Source organism: Triplophysa rosa, linkage group LG7, assembly GCF_024868665.1.
Source record: "Triplophysa rosa linkage group LG7, Trosa_1v2, whole genome shotgun sequence".
NCBI lineage: Eukaryota > Metazoa > Chordata > Actinopteri > Cypriniformes > Nemacheilidae > Triplophysa > Triplophysa rosa.
Genome location: NC_079896.1, coordinates 19,515,805 through 19,536,184, shown reverse-complemented (window position 1 = coordinate 19,536,184; position 20,380 = coordinate 19,515,805). Strand labels below are relative to the sequence as shown.

Genomic DNA, 20,380 nt, shown 5'->3' with positions numbered 1-20,380 from the left:
ACCACTGTGCAGGCTGGTGGTGGTGGTGTAATGGTGTGGGGGATGTTTTCTTGGCACACTTTAGGCCCCTTAGTGCCAATTGGGCATCGTTTAAATGCCACGGCCTACCTGAGCATTGTTTCTGACCATGTCCATCCCTTTATGACCACCATGTACCCATCCTCTAATGGCTACTTCCAGCAGGATAATGCACCATGTCACAAAGCTCGAATCATTTCAAATTGGTTTCTTGAACATGACAATGAGTTCACTGTACTAGAATGGCCCCCACAGTCACCAGATCTCAACCCGATAGAACATCTTTGGGATGTGGTGGAACGGGAGCTTCGTGCCCTGGATGTGCATCCCACAAATCTCCATCAACTGCAAGATGCTATCCTATCAATATGGGCCAACATTTCTAAAGAATGCTTTCAGCACCTTGTTGAATCAATGCCACGTAGAATTAAGGCAGTTCTGAAGGCGAAAGGGGGTCAAACACCGTATTAGTATGGTGTTCCTAATAATCCTTTAGGTGAGTGTATATTTAAATATGGGCTCCATGTCTGCAAAACTAGCATTCTAATCTGAGTACTGACAACTAATTGATATCGAATCGAATCCATATAAATAAGAATCCAATCGCTAATTTGGTCGCAAAACCCAGTCTTTTATCCCTGAAAACATTTAAACGTCAAACGTCAGTGATTTAAACAGATCTCATCCCCCATTTACAGCCATAGTAGGGAAAATAAATACTATGGGAGTCAATGAGATCTGTTTGGTTACTGACCTTCTTACAAATATCAAATATTTTTGGGTGATTGTTTCTTGGGAGATGGGCAAGGACAGTGGTTAAGTGTGTTTTGATTACACCCTGGGAAACTGTTTGTGTATTACTGTTGAACCTTATTGAACCAGGAGTAACTTCCAATGAAGAGCTTTAATATGCATTAATGTTTGAAACTAGGAATGACATCACCAAAGCTACTGCCTACATTGAATGACCAAAGATCTGTGAAGTTAGATCAAATGGAAAAAAAACTTTTTATGTGCCTTCTGCTATAATACTGTGAGTAACAAAATGTTTTCTATCAATGTTTTAAAGTAAGAGATCTTAAAAGTTTACTGAAGGAGGGTCATTAAAATACACTGTAATCTGATTTAAATACACGCAGGCTTAAAGTGAGTAGTTTCTGTAGTTTCTCTAGACAGTAACAACAACCTAGCCAGATCTCTTGAACATAAAACAAAGACTGCAAGTCACTTCATTGCCAAAAACATTTACCTGAAACCACTGGGAGCAGTTTCTTTTGAATACAAAAAGTAATTCAGTTACAAAATCAAAGTTTTGAACATGAATGTTTAACAATTGACAATCAGATGTTTCAAGGTAAAATAAAAAGTATTTGAGCTAAACTATACAAATAATATCATGACTAGCTTTACTGGAGGTTGTGGATCATCTCTTCCTTGGCAATGAGATGAGTAGTTTTGTTGACAAGAGACATGAGAGAGTTTAGTTTGTGAGACCAATCATTCAGAAGATTGTTGGGGTCTTTGGGCCGCTGAAAATTAATAACACCAGCCAGACGGTCCACTTTCGCATAGATTGTCTTATTGACCACCAGGTTTGATAAGAACTCCTCAGACTCCTACAAACGGTACAAACAAAAAAGATGCATATTAATTATGTGCATATTATTTTATTTTTATCGTTTCCTTTAAATATCCCACTTATTTAATAATTTAAAAGCTATTAAAAGGCATTATAATACCCCTACATTTTAAAATGTCTGTGCATAAATAATGCATGAAATATGAAGTGAAATACTGTGCAAATTAGAACATAAAACCTATATGCACAGTAATGTAACTTATATCTATACTTTCCACTATTGCTTTGAATGGGATTTCATATTTTTTTTAATAATGCAGACTATGAAAATAAATAAAAAATGTTTTAAAAGTTTAGGGATTGCACATTACTGGTCCTGTCGTGTGTATACCTTGCAAGCAAGGAAACTGCTAACTTTTTGTATATTTACTGTATTGTTTGCTTGGACTGTCTTCTTGTCTTGTCACATTTAATTCAGATGCTTATCACACTTTTTCAACTGTGTAATTGTCAATGTTTTATAATCACAGCTCTGTCATGTAACTGACAGAAATCTCCCAGACTAATCTCAAAGACAACAAAATTATTGAATGGCATATTTAATGACATAACTTACATCAACAGAGAGGTCAAGCAGTCCCGCCATCCTCTCCATTGTGATCCTTGTGTAATATTTTGCCATAATTCTTATGTTCTGAAAATTACCAGACAGATAATTATAATTAATTATACAGCAAGTAAATTGAAATGACATACACGGTTATTATATAGTTCACTAGGGATGGGCGATATTATATCGTTTGCGATATACCGGTAGAAATTCCCCACACGATAGGAATTAGTCTTCCCGCGATATAAACGATAAATTCTAGTTGATGACGTCATCCCCTCTCTTTGTAGATATCTTTGTGAGACCCATTCACAGCTCACATGTGAAGTGAAAACGGGTATAGCGGAGGGCGGACGTGAAGATGAGAAAGAGTTTGCACTAAAGCTCTAAATCTCGTTTAGGTTGGCACTGTAGATGCGTCCGAGTTAATGTTTAGTTTCACTTTCGTTTTATTTAATTCGTTTGTTAAGTATTCGTTGATAGTCATAATGCGTTACACCACAACATTTAGTTTGGCTAAAAGTATTTATTTAAACATTCGTTAGATGTTATGCGCGCGTGCGCAAATAGTTTAGTATGATTTCTTGCCTGTTATATACAGGATGAACGGAGCGTCCCGTGCGCAGCTCGCGCCCACATGTGCTTTCATAGCGACACAGCGCGCACAGCACTGCTGCCTGTTTACATACAGTACACATGCGAGTTTGTGTTACGTTATTTTAAATACGTTTATGAGCGTATAAAAGCATGGATTATTTAATTAGATTTCTTTTATCCGCGTTTCTCTGTTCTCTTTCTGTAGCGCGAGTCATAGACAGATTCAGTGTATGTCGCTGTGAGAAGAGAAGGTTCACACAGTTCAAGAGAGAGTGATTGACAGCGTGATGCGATCGATTGTTTCCACCCAACAATAGAATATATACAGTTTTAGGTATGACATGATGTGTTTATTGAGCTTTAGTTCATTTAACTTTTCTTTACTACAACCTTTTGAAGTCGAATCTCACTATTACATTTTATATTTACAAAAACACTGTAGGTATATTTTAGGAGCTGTTTGATTTGGGTGAAGTTTTACTTTTTGACAATATTTGTTTTTCTGAGGGTCTAGACTACATGCAGCTACTATCACTTGACGCAAAAAACAGCGGTGGATGACATTATGGATATATCGTCATTTTAATCGTTATCGCAAGAAATACCAGGAATTATCGTGATAAAGTTTTAGGGCCATATCGCCCATCCCTATAGTTCACTAAAACTAAAAAATATTAGAACACTTCTGTTAACTGAAATCAAATAAAGTTTTTGCCTAAAAATTATTTGAAAAACCTTAAATGTTGCCTTTGCAATAAACTAAAATAAGTTTCAGCTGAGGAACTAATATTAATAACTGAAAATAAATAAAAACTGAAATTATTTAACATGTATAGCAATAAATACAAATAAGACAACAACTTCAAAATATTAACATTAATATTAATATTAACATTAATATTAACTACTGTGCAACAACCAGGCATGTGATCAGCCAACGACAAAAAAGGAGGAAGACTGCACGCAACCTCACCAACCTCCCCTCAACAAAAAAACAACACAAAAATATTTTTCACTTATCAAAACACACAGAAAAAAAATATATAATAATTACCCTATTCTGACTGGCAATTTTGGTGTATCAGTCAAAATTTTTAATAGTTCAACAGTGATCTTAACTATGTTTAATCAAATAGGTTGATGCTTTGTGCAAATATCTTGTGTCAAATAAGATGGCATTAACAATGGCATCCCTTGAGTACTTTACATTACTTTTCATTGTATTGTCATCCGCAGTAATTCATTATTAAACAATAATTGAACACAAAAAGTGAAGAATACTGTGGCCTCAAGAGATTTCCATACACAGCCACTAGATAGCGCATTTTATGTAATTCATACAACACTGTCAGCTTTAATCCACATGTAATAAAGGTAATTCAAAACGCTGCATGTTGCGGTTTCAGTTCATTTAAATTGATGTATTTAGTAGAGACATCATTCCGACACAAATTATTAAGAAAAAATGTTTAGCCCATTTATTTTTGATGGGGGGTGGTAAGGGACCTGGATAATCGATTAGGGGGCGCTGGCCCAAAAAAGGTTGAGAACCACTGTAGACGAACCAACTCCCAGACTCTTTTCTGTATACGTTACAAAACGATGTTCAGTTCCCCACTTATTTAAAAACGTGTACATGTTACATGTTTTTTGAGCACCAAAACAGCTGTATTTAGCATCTATTTTTTCACAGTCTATCTGGAAACATTAACAAAGAAAACTTATGAAAATTATGTTCTCAATTAATGAAGTGGTCGCTCTGTGAATTTATAACAAGCATGTGATTGACGTAGAGAGCATAGAAAGGACCCAGTTGGCCAGTTGGATGATGACACGCACATCCTCAAAACCCCCGTCATGAATAAAAATAAATGGAATTTATGCAATCCCAACGAGGTAAAAAATACGTAAATCTGTATTTATACGGAAAAATCACATTCCTGAATAACTGCTGACACAATACACTTTAAAGATTACTCACATGTTCTACCACTCTGTTTTTCAGATTTTTCCATCTTTTCTCTCCCTCTTCTGAGTAGGTAAATACATCAGTGTCAGGGGTTTCCATAGAACTCTCTCTCAACTCCTTCCCATAATCCTTAACAACGCATGACCAGCTCATTAGCTCCATAGTGGTAAACTTCTTCAGGAGATCCCTGTCAGGGAGAACAAAAAGATAAACTATTGTATACCGGAATGAATCGTAGAATTATTACACTTATAGATCAGCAATTCTTAAGCCACAGAAGAAAACCAAGGCTATGGAACAGTAAGTAAATGGAGCGATGATCCCCTAACACCCCAACTAGCTCTTAACAACACAGAAAGATATTTATGACGTCAAGAAGTTTCTTGAAGGAAATATATATCTTGATTTTCATCAATAACGGACAATGGAAAATAATACATAGCGTAAATATTTTATCATACTGTATTTCAAATAACACATTACATGCTCTGATGAAAACTATGTGACTGAACTGTTTGTAAAACAAGCTTGCCAAATAAAGTGATAATAAAATAAAAGTCTATGAAATGTGGTCTGCTGATATTTCTCCCACGTTTTTTACTCTTTCAGTAGTTTTTTATATAAAAATCTTATCTTGATGCCTCATTTTCTAACTTTAGATATAGGCAGTGTGGGGGAAAATCTCCCATTATCGTTAACATACTAAGCAGATGCATTTCATATTAAACTTAATTTAATAGACAGCAAGACCGTTTAACACGGAAAACACCGTAAAGATTCATAAGCGCAATGTCATTCTATTAAGACTCAATTTGTTGAATTACTATGTTTTATCTTCTAGTAAAAAAGTGAACTGAAGACTTTCCTTTGTGTATTTCCCCAGGCTTAAAATCAGGTACAAAACAAATGTCAGAAACTGGATTCTGTGCATCATTTCAATGTCCAAGGACCCCTGGTTCTGTCGAGTCCAACGGCTTTCAATTTCAGCAGAAAATTGCGTGTTTTTGCATTTGCCAGAATTTATTGCCACTCAGTCTGACTGAGGGGGCATGTTCCAGTGAAAACGTGACAACAATGCATACTCTCAAAGCAGTGCAGACTCCACCCTATAGCAAGCTTGCTGTGCACTGGCGTCATTTAAAGGAACAGTTCACCCAAAAATGACAAAGATATTTGGAAGAATGCTTGTGACCAAACAGTTCTTGGCCACCATTGACTACCATAGTAGGAAAAAATGCTTTACAAATTTCTTTGTTCTGTTGAACACAAAAGATGATAATGCAAACTTTTGACTACCATTGTAGTTTTTGACTACCATTGTAGATATTTGGAAGAATGCTTGCAACCGAACAATTCTTCACCAGTTTGTTTTTCCTACAATGGTAGTCATTGGTGGTGAAGAATTGTTCGGTTGCAAGCATTCTTGCAAATATCTTTCTCTGTGTTCATCGGAAAAAATAAACGTATACAGATTTGAAACACCTCGAGGATGAGCAAGTGCTGACAGAATTTTTATTTTTGGGTGAACTGTCCTTAATAAGCATTCAGTATTTTGGTCAAAATGAGTTTCACATAGCATCTGCAAAAAGAAGCACTGTCGAGAGACCGGTAATCGAAAGGAAATGTGTGTCAGTGTGCTTTAGTTTATTTACCTGTATGTAGGGATTTCCTCCAGTTTCTTGTCAGTGCTGATTCTATGAACTAGATCAGACTGTTCATTGTCATAAGGAGCCAAAATCACATAGAGCACAACACTCTTCAGAGCCTAAAACACACACAAGGTCTTTTTAGTTTTAAACACCTTAATTGGAAAATGAAGTGACAGTTTATTTGTTCTAAGGTCAGGAGAAAAGGTTAACATTTACACATAAAGCAGAATGTGGACTGAGGATTATGATGTCAAATACCTGCTGCCATTTGAGGCTGTCTTCCAGGATACTGGGAGTGTCATAAATGGCTAGGTAGTGTTTGCATATGGACAGATAGGAGCCCTCATGCTGGTCAACTTGAATCATCAAATTATAATATTTAAGCTTCAATTCCTTGAAAAAAAGCAAGTCAGGAAATTAAAAAAAACATACAAATATAGTAATTGAGAACTTTTTTGAACTTAATTGAGTTTTCTTAGTAAGAGATTGAGAACCTCAGTGCCTTCGTCTTGGAAGAATTTGGTGTTAATCTTTTTGCTGATGATCTGTGTGCGGATATAATCCTTTACAGCAATGCACAATCTCATCTGCTCCAGAATGAACTCCACCTTCTCTTTTTTTTCCATAGAGCCATACGTCTCCACCTTCCGGGAAATAGAAAAGTTTCCAGTCTTTTTCATTAATTATCTAGACTACGTCAGCTAATATGTTCAGCTCCCGTTCATGTGATAACAGTTCCAGTGGCTTAATCCACGCTTGAATGGAGTAAATCACCACCCAGCTCCAATATTCTAATTCAACATCATAACTACTACTAGCCATATAAAAAAGAACTGTGCAGCATGTGTCTAATATGCTGAATGAATCAGACGTACCTGCAGCTCCTGCACAATGGATGCAGCCTCTTTCACATCTCCACTTTGTTCTTTGATGTGGGCCAGTATTTTCGTCAGCCTGGCACGCTCAATTTCCACATATATCTACAAAATCATTGACGTGCATAAATAGCTCATAACTACAAGGTTGAGCCTTACAACAAAGAGAAGTAATTCAAGTCCTGAAAAAATGGTACATAAATCATTTTAAATAATTTAAAAACAGTAGACCTTTCCAGCAGTGACAGTCCGCAGTGTGTCGATGAGTCGGAGTTTGATTGTCAGGTCACTCACGGCATCAACGTAGGTATAACATTCCTGCACCATTTTAGCAACAGCCTGCCCAGGAAAAATAAGATAATCTTTTACATTATTTTAACCAGCATAATGAATTTGACATATATTTTAACCAGTTATTTAGTTTTTCGACCTGTTTAAGCTGGCTCCTCCTCTTAGACAGTAGCATGATGTTTTCGTTCAATGCATCCCAGTCTTTGGCTTCATAGCACATCCGAGCTATCGCCACTAAAATTTTGGAAGTGGAGACCATATCTGAGGCCTGGACAACAGTGACAACACAAACATATTAGAGCATTTGAAGACCTAATAAAGTAAAACTTTCATAGAAGACAACTATGATAAGCACTAACAGTTCTCGTCTGCTTTTCTAAAGACAACAGACTTTCAACAGCCTCCTGTAGTCGGCCCTCCTGAAAATGAATAAAAAAACAACATCAGAAATGTTTCAATTTTATCTGTTTATATATGTCATTAAACCTAATTGTACGTACGGCTGTTTGACATGACATTTAATGTTTCTCTGTGTATGTCTCAAATGATAACACAAATTTAAATATGCAACTCACATGTATGTGATACACTGTTTTTTTTATCAACCCGAACACTTTCTCATGTATTAAATTAAGTAGTCCAATGGTTATCCGAAGGTAATTTCATGAGCGTTAGCTTTAGCTTGCAGCATGACTCAGCCGCTCATTCACACTTACTTTGGCCATTTTCTCACACTCAGGCAGACGCTGATCGACAGTAGCAGTGTAGTCAACCTCCATCTTCACTATCCGTCCATCGGAACGTTCAGCTCTGTCCTCTGACATTTTTAGCGTAAATAAACGGTTGAATGTAATCTAACTAAATCCGAACAGGTCGCTCGAGCTCCTTGTGTGACTTTTTCCAGTTGACAAACCTACTTATTACCGCCACCAACTGGACAGGAGCACTGATCGTTTTTTGTTGTTGTTTAAAAGCCGTTGGCAGCCATTCAATGGCACGTTACCGCCACCTACGGAGTGTGAATCAAATAGCAGATTTTTTCTTTATTCCTCATCACTTCTCGGGTCATTTTCAAAATATGGTCACAAATCTGTCCTTACACTTTACAGGCATGTAAAAAGCTTCCAAATGAAAACAATCAAGCCGATTTAGCCATTAATAAACAACTCAGCGCCTTTTTAGAATGATGATTGTTGAAGTCTTTATAGTTTTGTACATTTTCTTCTAAATTAATTTGAATTTTATTTCTACTTGAAAAAACACATCCCTCTCCCTATGTTTAACTCTTTTGTATGGTGTGTAAACATTTCATTTTAATTTATTTTTTATTAAGTTAACACAAGTATAGGGCCTAATAAATGGTGAGTGTCCCTTTCCTTAATATAAGTTAGAAATTTAGTTTAAAATGTCAGTTTTTGGTATGGTTCTTTAAAAGCGTCATTGGTGTTGCTTTGGTTTGTTTCATTATGAAGAATTTTTATTGGAAAAAACATGTTTATCGGTATAATGTATAGATTTTAGTGTGCCTCATCATGCTAGTTTTGAGGTGACTTAGCCATCATTTTGGAATATTATCCTTTCATGGGAATTTTTCACTGGTGTTATTGGCACTGGTGATACACCAATGACAGAAAACTCTATGCAAATAATAAGTAAAATAAAATAATTAAGATTCAAGTTACCCATTATTATTGGTAACAATGTAATCATGCCTGTGAATACTAATCATCAATTTTTAGGCTTGAAAACTGAATTACATTTTTTGACTTTTTGAAATCAGAAAGTCAAGTGTTTTTTGAGAATGACCCCTTTGCTGCATACCCTGTACCCCTCAAAAGGATGTGTTCTACTGACTACTCTTCCTGACACCCCTCACACAATCCTGTCTGGTGCCTCCATCTTAAAGTGTCATGTTTAATCAATGTCCCATACCTAACCTTGCCAACACCATTTCTTATCTCTGGCAACCACCTCCCACCCTTGTCCCTTTACCTTTACTTTGGAAATGATATAACCTTCTCCCTTTCCCCTCTCTGACCCACGTTTCTTGTCACATTTGAGTATTTTCCTCCTAGATTATAACATTTGAGCATTACCCTGTTGAAAAAAAACAGCATGCTGGTTAGGTTTTGTAGCATGGTAGCTGGTTTGTGCTGGTTTAAGCTTGTCATGTGCTGGTTTAAGATGCTTAAACCAGCTACCATGCTTCAAAACCTACCTTACCAGCATATGCTGTTTTTTAACAGTGTAGCTTTTAACATTTGATTTGTACACTAGATGGAGGATGATGCAAACATTAAAATGTTAGTGAAATAATATATTCTTATAGGTTTTAGTCCTTGTTTTCAAGAAAGTTGAACTGATATGATGTCAAAAATGTGTTTACCAGATTAATAAAAAATTTAAGATAAAAGATTATGTATTGTATAACCATGATTGTGTTTGTTTCTTTGTTTGATTTTTCAAGAGACCAAACAATTTTCAAAACAAAACATTTCAAATGTAACAATGTATAAGTTTACGTTCTTCTTAAACGTTCTTCAAATATCTTATTGTGCTCTGAAAAAGAGAGAAACTCAGGTTTGACATAAGGGACTTATTATTATTAAGTATAACTGACATATTCTAACAAAATCTAACAAGGAATCATAGGAGCAACGTGTTCATCAGTTGACATCATTTGTTCCATAATGCCCAATAATTCCAAAACATTCAAATAAAATTATAAGTAAACACTGTTTTTTAATTTATTAAGTAGCCGAAAACGACAAATTTTCTCTGTCTATGGCGGAACCACGTATATTTTCACTGTTCCCAGACGAGCCATTATAATGAGGGACAGTAGGGAAACGCATGGGGCATATCTGTAACAAACATCAAGCACTTGCTATCAGATATGTGGCTTGCTAAGCGACTTGCGACATCTTTTGTTCTCAAAGGTAATATCACGTATCAAGTGTATCGAGTTAATAATGTGTAAACGCTGCAGTTTGTCTTACAAGGTACAGTATAGGTTCATTCCGTGTCCTCTAGGTCTCCGGCTGTGTTTTTTGTATTTTCATAACCGGTGTTTGGTGAAAGAAATGCATGCATGAATAAGTATGCTAAAATATTAGGTACAATAGACGAATAATTACCGAGTAGTCCTAGTTTCTACAGGACAGTCGACTGACGAATTTTATAGGAAAAAACGGGTTTGTGTGTTATAAAATATTTTTATACCATGGTCTTTTTGAATACTCGATTCTGATTGGCTGGAAGGTGTGCATTAAAACCCTAAAACCCAATAAAATCACTGTAATTTTCACCTGTTTGATCTAAAATTTCACCATAAACATCAATAAAAGATTTAACTTTGCAAATGACCATGGTATAAGCGGGATAATCCACAGCTAGCTGTGCGTTAAAGGATTTTAATGCTTCGCGTTGGGTGGTTCTTGGCCTCCATGTTGTGCATTAAACCCTTTAACACACGGCTAGCTGTGGATTATCCCTTGCATCATTTTCAGTAGTCGGAGAGTTTGTAAAAAGTGCATTTATTTGTATTGCAGGACATGGTCTGTTCTTTAATACTTCAAGATCCCTGCCTGAGTATGAGCTCAGATTATTGCACTGCACCTGCTGCAGGAGAAGCGGAATCATGGTCGCTGGTTTCAACACTGTGAATGGATCTGATTCCTCTGAATTTTGCCAGGAGGATGGCAAACCTCTGGACTCATGTTATACAGCAGAGCAGCGTGCTGTCATCCTTCAGCGCCTCAATACTGCCACAGAGTCTGAACTGGCACAGGTCAAAATGCTGAGAGGAAGAAAAGCTGTCAACATTCTCAGCTATAGAAGTAGGCATGGACCATTCGACAGTCTGGAAAGTGTCATCAATGTGCCCTTACTGAAGCACAAGAGTGCTGTCGTAGTCTTTAACTCAATACTTAAATCAGATGATATGAAGGACAGGAGAAAGGGAAAAATCCACCTGGCTAAATTTATAAGACCTGAAGTTGACAGAGCACTTTTGAAAGTAAGAAAAACTGCCTAATCAAACACATTTACCACCATGATGGAAGAATTTTTGCAATGATTCGTTCTCTTATGTGTTGCAGGAGGCAAGCTCTATTATATCTATTGTTTTTGGAACAAATAAAATCGCGTGGGCACATATGGATCGAGCAAAGACTGTTTTAGACTGGCAGCAGGAAGAGTGCAAGAGTTTTATGAATGGGACGTACATGGCCTCAGATTATTTGAAGGATGTAAGTTGAGAATGTTTTTTTTTTGTAGAAGTTATGAAAATTTGCATCCCTAATACATGTAAAATAGAATGTGTGTTTTTTGGTAAATATTGGTTAATATTAATATTGGTAATTTTACACCACCACATTTTGTTGTATTGTATTGCTTGTATTTTGTAAGCAAGCAGTGACATTTAATCATCTTCTTTTTACATATTTTCTAGCTATAATATACTGTATGTATATGATAGGCTAGAATAAAAATATCAAGGTTCTGTCAATCACTAATAATCTATTGAAATCTTTAGTGCATTACACAACTTAACAACTTGTAAGCTTAACTAACTGCTAAAATAAATGCAAATTTCTGCAAGTATATTCCAAAAACAGTATTGCTGTGGCAATAATTAGCAGCTTAAACACTACAACACTACTTTAAGTTAAGAAATATGCGAGCTTTGCTAAACTTACTGAGAGGGAGAGAAAGACTTAAACTGTCTGGTTAACAGTGGTTAATCGTAGATCACAGATCAACTACCAAATGAGGAGGACACAGTGCACAGAATTAGCAATGCTTTTTCTTCTTTAACCATGTTTCTGTTAAAAATCTAAATCTGAGGATTAAATACAATTATTTAAAGTGTCTTGTTAAACAATGATTTGACATACAAAAACATGCAACAACTGCTGGAAAAGGATTTATGCAAGAAGTTTTAACCACTGAGTTCAAATCCTTTCTAATTTCTTCGTCCTTTTCACATTCCGGGTCACTGCTGTACAGTGTTTGAAATAAATGGTAAAAAATGGATCAAAGAGGTCACTAGGACAGAAGGGTCATTCCCTGTTAACTCAACCAAAGGTCCCCGGTTCAATTTTAGCTGAAAATTTTCATTTTTACCTCCCTCTATAAATTAATTAATTACTTTGAGTACCGCAGAGATGACGTAGTTTTGTATGCAAGCCCTGAAAGCGAGTTAGCATTTTTAGACTTCCGGTTCAATCGCCCCAAAGTCAATGGGTTTTTTGAATGGGTTTTGGTAAATCTCCTGAAATAAGGTCTGTGGCTAACAAAACCTCAAAATATTTTCAAGTTTTAATCAATGACATAAAACACACCAGTTATAACCCTCTTGTGATTTTTTTAAAACCTTTATTGTGTCTTTAAAATGGCGGTTGCTAACGAGATGCTAAAACCGACTACTTCCTTTATCGGGGACGTTAGACGTCATCGCGCATATAAATCTCACAAATAATGCAACATGGGCTCAAATGTCTAAGATCATTGTTGGGGATTCATTCACAGAGTAATTACTTACCAGGGAACAAGTTTTTAATAAAGTTTGAGAAAGTTGTCGGAGGCTTGGTAGTGGTGACGTTGATATCGAGCGAACATAGTGTAGTCTGTTTATAGCCTCGTGTTAGCTTTTTACTTCTGGCGACTGTATTTAGGTTTCAAAAATAACAAATATTGTGTTAATCTGTAAAGATTATCTTAATAGACAAAACGTGTAAACATCATGAACATTTGCTAATCACAGATCTTATTTTTTGCGATCTTCCAAAAGTCTATGGTAAAAATGCATAGGCTTTCGGTCCAGGGAACCAGCGCGGCGCTTACTTCTGGGTTAGCCTACAAAAATACCTCATCTCTGAAACACTCCATAACTATTCATCGATGGCATTGAATATTTTGTCTTTCATCACTGCTGATGTTGATCTTGCTTCTGTAAAAATAGAAGAGAAAAAATTGAGCCGGGGAAATATTAAAACTTTGGTTGATTTGACATGGATTGACCCAGTAGCCTTCAACAAGGCGCTAATATGTAGCAATTAGTACAGTATACATTTAGTACCAATATGTACCTCTGAGGTACTAATATGCAGGTTTTAGGTGCATTAGTGTACTTTTTGAAAGCTGTCAACCCCAATTCTTTTTTTACCATATTTTCTGACATCATAGTGATACAAACTTTGAAATTTGCCCGAACACTCACTGGCCACTCATACACCTGTTTAGTCATCTGTTAAAGGTGCAGTGAACTGGCCGTTTTTATTGTTTTATACTATTGTCTGATGTCTACTTATGACGTTCGCTTGGTTTTTACATTCGAAAACATCAAAATCAATAAGTAATAGGCTATTTTCTACCCTGGTTTTGAGGCCGGCTGGAGAAACGCTCTGTTTTTAAGGGCGGGCCGCATGGAAGACTTGGAAGTAAACACCCACTGCTATGATTGGATAGCAGCTTACGTAGTTGACTTAGTTGGAGCCTTCTGTGAATTTGGTTAGATTTTACTGTGAATAACGTGATTTTACTCAAATTACGGAGTCTACGGACTTATTTCCCAGATGTGAAAAATGATATGTGAGCCCGCCAAATCACAGAGATGCCGATTACAATTATTACAAATGACTAGAGGTCCCCAGGTAATACTATCAGGGCATATCAAGCGATCTCTAACAAAGCAATAGTGATGCATAGTACAAATATGTTTTACTCACATAAGATTGCTGCGCCATTCCTGTCGGATCCAATATTGACGGCACATTTTAGTCTCTCCACAAAACCAAGCGTCGACCTGTGACTTTTTCAAGGAATCCGCGTTGAAATGAAGCGAACAAACGCTCAATGTTTTCCCCACGTGAGCTGGAACGTCTTTAAAAATGAACTTCAACCACGCATTCCTACTGTCGGAATCCGAGGGAAGGTTATGCAGCGACTGTGTTCTTCCACAACCAGGCACTGCACAATATTTTGCGATCTTTAACGGCATGATGCTTACACTCGCTCTATCTGGTTCCGTGCAGCTTGTGTTCAGTACTGTCATGCGCGAACCAGTGGGCCGGGCTCGAGAAGTAGGCGTTGATATTCTTCTGTGGAGGCGGTGTTCAACCCATCTATCATAGATGGGTGCATTCCAGGACCTGCCGTTCGCTGAGCCTGGTGTCAATAACAGTTGTTATTTCAGTAACAAGGGCGTTTTCAGGTCTGACACTTACAGGATGTTCGCTTGAATACGATTCCTTCTTATATAACAAAAGCTTGGTTTAAAATTGTGGTCCTAGTTCACTGCACCTTTAACACTAATATCACTGTCACGTGGCAATTTAGACCACTTTGGCGTAGTATGAGCAATGTAAAGAAGTGTTAAGAGTACTTTTTCTTCAGTATTTTTGTTGCTGTTTTAATTGATCACATTTTTATTAAAAAAAATGTGTGATCATTTTCTTTTAGACTGACTTTTTATTGTGTTTTAACTAATAGGAGCTACACATTCTTGTCTATTCTGCTCATTGGATACAAATTGATTTTGATAAAAAAAATCACTTTTAACCCTGATGGTGGTGTGTGTGTCTGTTTAATAGTAAGTTAATTGTATGTAAACTAAAATGCATATTTTAAACAATTTAAATGCATATCGTTTCTCAATCCTAGATCTCTGCTGTTATTTCAAAATTTCCTGCCGCTGACTTCTTTGTGGTAGAGAAGCCAAGTATCTCTCCACAGAACACATCCCTTTTTCCGGTCATGGCTCACCTTCGGACAGTTGAGGCCATGCTTTTTGCTTTGCTTACCCCAGTGAGGGAACCAGGAAGATCCCCCAAAGTACTTAACATGATGCGTACAGCTGTGGGTCGGCATTTTGACCTGATGGTGGGGGACAGTCGGGCAAGTGGAGCTGAGACCGTAAGGAAGATGATGACAGAGTCTGTAATGAAGCAAGAGCCACGAGTAGTTTTTCCCCACAATTTGGTGGTAAAGCACAGAAACTCCTTTCAGATGAGCAGCAAGAACAGAGGGGAAGAACTGTGTGATACTCTTCTGCAGGCTGTTGCATTTTTTGAACTTCTGCGGGAGTAAACCGCTATGAATGACTTTTGCTTATTTGTTGTATAAATGGAAATATTACGCACTTGATCAACTTATCCTTTTCATTAACAGTGTGTCTACACCGGACGCAACCGGCGCAACGTGACATGACTACACGGCTCGTTATAATGGGATTGTCGCTGTGCCACATCCGGTGTGGACAAAATTTGAAATTATAATGGGTTCTAATGCGTTCTTTTTTCGCGTCCGGTGTAGACACGGTGTAAGGCATGGAATGATGCCCAGCTGCATGTGCAATGCAACATGTAAGAGAATATTTATTACACTTCACATAAAGGTTAAGTTATTAAAGAAATAGTGGAACACAAACAAATAATTTTATATTAAAATGATGTCATTTTATCTTATACACGACTCATTAAATGTTGAAGCTCCATAAAAGTAATAAGAGGATATCCTAAGTTAGCCCTTGTGGCACTACACTTGCATCTAAATCCAAAATAACTGACTTCCAAACTATATAATATGCTAAATTATGTTATAATATTAATTAAAAAACCTAATGGTTTACTACTTTGAGCATTCTCAAATGAACACTTCTATACCATGGGAGCTGAGGAACCACCAATTTCAAAAAGTAAATTGAAAAATACCAGAAGACTGTGAGCTGGGTGCCTAAGTAATGTGCCTAAGACTCAATAAATATATACCTTTGGGTAAACTGTACTAAGCAAGATGTGAGTAATTTATGCTGTTGTTGTATGTCATAGATAAACAAACATATGGATTCTACATATTTTTGCAGTATAGTTCCAGTTATAGGGCTGACTACTTCACTGGACCAAAGACAGTTCCGCAGAATAACAAGAAATTTCTGTTTGAAGAAATTTTACATCTAAACACAGTGTTTGATCAACTTTGAGTTTTAAGAGTTGTAAACCACATGGTTTAATGTTTATTAGTTATTTTGCAGTTTTATTTTATTAACTCTAGTGATGCACTGAAATGACAATTATAAATTGTCATAAATTATAACACAAATATTTGTGTTTCTAAAGAATTGATTGCATCTTAATTTAAAAACTTTAAGTCAATAAAGTGATAAAAAAATGCTGACAGTAAAATGGCAAAATCTGACAACAAATAGTTTTAACAATAACAAAAGTCAATATATTATTCTTCAAGTTTATGCAATATCAAATGTAACAATTCTTTAACAATTATGCAAAACCTTATTGTATCTGCAAAACTGCACTCAAATAAAAAACTCCTCTAGCAAATACAAAGTTTTAATATGGTACAATCGCTTGACATGATTTTGCCAAGTGGTTGATGTCCTCAGGGCAACATATTTTGTTGACCTAAGGACAACATTTTTATAAATAAAACCTAAACCCACACCAAACCCCAACCATAACTTACCCCTAAAATCAGAGGGAAATGATAAGTGAAAAACAATGGTCTAGAACAGTGGTTTTTAACCTGGGTTCGATCGAACCCCAGGGGTACGGTGAGTCAGTCTCAGGGGTTCGGCGGAGGTCAAGACACACACCCGACTCATATGATTCGTGATGACACGCCCCGCTTGGCCATCATTGGCTGCAGGTGATCACGCAACATCGCTTGGCCTATCTGTGCTGCAGGGAATTTGGTGCGCCCAGTAGTCGACTTGTGACTGTCGTGATGGTATGTTGTGTGATTTCTTTCTTAATATTTTAATCCCTTCATACTAACTATGTCGAGCAAAAAAAGAAAGTGGTCGGACGAATATGTACAATATGGATTCACATGTATAACGGAACGTGATGGGAGTCAGCGTCCTAACTGCATGATTTGCAATGCCAAGTTAAGCAATTCTAGTCTAGCACCGTCAAAACTGAGAGAACACTTCCTTAAGCTGCATGGAGATGGAAAATACAAGAACACAACGCTCGCTGAATTCAAGGTGCAGAGAGCCAGATTCGATGAAAAGGCTACTCTGCCTGTTCTCGGCTTTGTACCCATCAACAAACCGATCCTCAAAGCATCGTACAAAGTTGCTTACCTGATCGCAAAGCAGGGCAAACCACACACCATTGGTGAAACACTCATAAAACCAGCTGTGTTGAAGATGGCGAATATCATGCTGGGAAAAGCGGCTGAAGTTAAGTTATCCCAAATTCCTCTTTCAAATGACACCATCAGCGACAGAATAGAGGACATGAGCAAAGACATCTTGGCTCAAGTAGTTGCAGATCTGATTTCAAGCCCGGCAAAATTCAGCCTTCAACTCGACGAGACCACAGACGTTTCCAATCTAAGCCAGCTTGCTGTATTCGTGCGCTATGTGAAAGACGACGTGATAAAGGAAGATTTTTTATTTTGTAAGCCTCTTACAACAACAACTAAGGCAGCCGATGTGAAGAAACTTGTAGATGACTTCTTCAAAGACAACAATCTTTCGTGGGATATGGTTTCTGCAGTTTGTTCGGACGGAGCTCCAGTCATGCTGGGAAGAAAGTCTGGTTTTGGTGCGCTAGTGAAAGCCGATGCACCACACATCATTGTTACGCATTGTATTCTGCACAGGCATGCGTTGGCAACAAAAACCTTGCCTCCAAAACTGGCAGAAGTATTAAAAATTGTAGTGGAATGCGTGAACTATGTGCGAAATAGTGCTCTGAGGCACCGCATCTTCAGTGAGCTGTGTAAAGAAATGGGCTCTGAATTCGAGGTACTTCTGTACCATTCTAACGTTCGGTGGTTATCCCGGGGACAGGTGCTGAATCGTGTTTTTGCCGTGCGTGTGGAATTAGCCCTGTTTTTGCAAGAGCACCAACATTGTCATGCAGATTGCTTCAAAAATTCTGAGTTCATTCTCATTTTAGCGTACATGGCTGATATCTTCGCAGCTCTCAATCATCTCAATCAACAGATGCAGGGCGGTGGAGTCAACATCATCGAAGCGGAAGAAAACCTGAAGGCTTTTCAAAAAAAGCTACCGTTATGGAAACGACGAACAGAGAACGATAACTTCGCAAACTTTCCCCTGCTAGACGACTGTGTAAGTAAGATCGAAGATGTATCTGGAATCGGAGACATTTCTGTGCCCGCGGAACTGAAGCAAGCAATTGCCACGCACTTAGATGAGCTTGCAAAGTCTCTCGACGGATACTTCCCTACAAGAGAGTCATATCCAGCATGGGTGAGACAGCCGTTCACGTTTAGTGTTGAGACAACAGATGTCAATGATGAATACCTCGATGAAATCATTGAAATTCAGCAGAGCCAGGTTCAACAGCAACTCTTCAGAACAACAACGCTCTCAACGTTTTGGTGTCAGCAAATGGTAACGTACCCTGTTATTGCTAAGAAAGCTCTGGAGATTTTCATACCGTTTGTTACAACATATCTTTGCGAGCAATCCTTTTCGAGGATGCTGGACATAAAAACGAAGAAAAGGAACAGACTTTGTTGCGAAAATGACATGAGAGTGGCACTTGCCAAGGTGAAGCCGCGCATTTCTGAACTGGTCTCTGAAAGGCAACAGCAGAAGTCACACTGATTTGCAGTAAATATTCATTATTATGTTTTTGTTTTTGTGTGAAAATCATGTTTTAATGGTTTTGTTCTATGAACACAGTGATGTTGATGCACGGTTCATTTTGTGCACCAGTAAAATATATACCTATGTTTTGAATTTGAAAAAAATCATATTTTATTTTTCCAATTAAGAAGGGTTCGGTGAATGCGCATATGAAACTGGTGGGGTTCAGTACCTCCAACAAGGTTAAGAACCACTGGTCTAGAAGCACCTAATCCTGGTCGGAAGATTAAACTTACAATAACTAAACTTATTTCTGAAAACTGATTGGTTGATTTAAATGTTGTCCCAGGGTCAACATGATGTTGCCCTAAGGACATCAACCACTTGGCAAAAACAGGAGAGCCTGGTACAATCACTACAATGACAAACCAAATGGGGCAGTCGTGGCCTAATGGTTAGAGAGTCGGACTCATGACCAAGAAGGTTGCCGGTTCGATTCCTATTTTTTTAATTCTAAAAAAAAACATGCTTTACTGAGATTGTAACTGTAAATTTTACCTACATTTTATAAGTAATGAGTTATATTACTGCTTTACAGCAAAAACTAATATGTTTCTATAATGGCATTACTTTTGTAATGCGTTACTCCCACTGATAAATATAAATGACTGGATTGCTCATGACGTCATTACACTGACGCTACCACGCCGTCATGTTGGTATGCCCAAACGTTAAATTAATAGGGAGTTATCACATATTAATGATAAAACACTAACTTACCAGTCCCCCCTTTTATATCTAAAGTACCACAATACATTTTTACGATGCAAATGTCTTAAGCATGTAAAAGGTTAATTATTTAAAGTCGGGAATTTTCCTGTCTTATTAGATATAGAGTGAGTTACATTCATTTTCCTTACAGGGACCGTATTTATCAAGTGTCTGAGAATTACTCGCAAGTAATGTAAGTGAAGGTTAGGACTGTTAAACTTCAGGTTCCTTGCGAACACTAAGCTTCTTTCTGTTTTGGATCACCCTTTAAATCGAATCATAATAGGTTGGATGTTGTGAGAGAATTCTTCAGATCTGGGAAAACAAAGACAAGACGCATAGAGGTAGCATCAAGCTTTGAGCTCATTTATTCTCGGGAAGACACGGCTTTATATTGTGCACAATAAGACACCTGTTATAACCAAATAAGGTAT

At 37.2% G+C, this 20,380-nt stretch overlaps 3 protein-coding genes across 4 annotated transcripts; 2 read left to right on the top strand and 1 right to left on the bottom strand.

The window, feature by feature from the left end:
• Positions 1-1,002: 1,002 nt before the first annotated feature.
• psmd12 (proteasome 26S subunit, non-ATPase 12) lies at positions 1,003-8,506 on the bottom strand. The gene is made up of 11 exons (XM_057338844.1): positions 8,305-8,506; positions 7,948-8,007; positions 7,728-7,856; positions 7,529-7,636; positions 7,298-7,402; positions 6,917-7,066; positions 6,681-6,815; positions 6,426-6,538; positions 4,786-4,960; positions 2,214-2,291; positions 1,003-1,634 (listed from the first exon to the last, which is right to left on the bottom strand). Exons 1-11 carry the CDS (start codon positions 8,410-8,412, stop codon positions 1,425-1,427), a joined length of 1,371 nt encoding a protein of 456 aa, XP_057194827.1. The 5' UTR covers positions 8,413-8,506; the 3' UTR covers positions 1,003-1,424.
• Positions 8,507-10,417: 1,911 nt separating this feature from the next.
• Positions 10,418-16,402, top strand: tefm (transcription elongation factor, mitochondrial). 2 transcript variants are annotated; one of them, XM_057337968.1, is made up of 4 exons: positions 10,418-10,527; positions 11,140-11,606; positions 11,689-11,838; positions 15,254-16,402. In XM_057337968.1, exons 1-4 carry the CDS (start codon positions 10,485-10,487, stop codon positions 15,677-15,679), a joined length of 1,086 nt encoding a protein of 361 aa, XP_057193951.1. In that variant the 5' UTR covers positions 10,418-10,484; the 3' UTR covers positions 15,680-16,402. The 2 variants fall into 2 exon arrangements, with proteins under 2 accessions (XP_057193951.1, XP_057193952.1); XM_057337969.1 differs by having other exon boundaries at positions 10,487-10,590.
• A 982-nt stretch (positions 16,403-17,384) lies between these two features.
• Positions 17,385-19,193, top strand: LOC130557292 (protein FAM200C-like). The gene has a single exon (XM_057338953.1). The coding sequence runs from the start codon at positions 17,385-17,387 to the stop codon at positions 19,191-19,193; it is 1,809 nt and encodes a 602-aa protein (XP_057194936.1).
• The last annotated feature ends 1,187 nt before the right edge of the window (positions 19,194-20,380 follow it).

Bases quoted from the DNA above. Each gene is read 5' to 3' on its own strand.
- psmd12 (XM_057338844.1), bottom strand. From the start codon at position 8,412: ATGTCAGAGGACAGAGCTGAACGTTCCGATGGACGGATAGTGAAGATG. The intron at 6,816-6,916 runs GTTCTCAATCTC...CTTTTTTTCAAG, and splicing joins TCCAAGACGAAGGCACTGAG to GAATTGAAGCTTAAATATTA. The intron at 1,635-2,213 runs GTAAGTTATGTC...TACCGTTTGTAG, and splicing joins TGCTTGACCTCTCTGTTGAT to GAGTCTGAGGAGTTCTTATC.
- LOC130557292 (XM_057338953.1), top strand. From the start codon at position 17,385: ATGTCGAGCAAAAAAAGAAAGTGGTCGGACGAATATGTACAATATGGA.
- tefm (XM_057337968.1), top strand. From the start codon at position 10,485: ATGTGGCTTGCTAAGCGACTTGCGACATCTTTTGTTCTCAAAG. The intron at 10,528-11,139 runs GTAATATCACGT...TTTGTATTGCAG, and splicing joins GACATCTTTTGTTCTCAAAG to GACATGGTCTGTTCTTTAAT. The intron at 11,607-11,688 runs GTAAGAAAAACT...TATGTGTTGCAG, and splicing joins TTGACAGAGCACTTTTGAAA to GAGGCAAGCTCTATTATATC.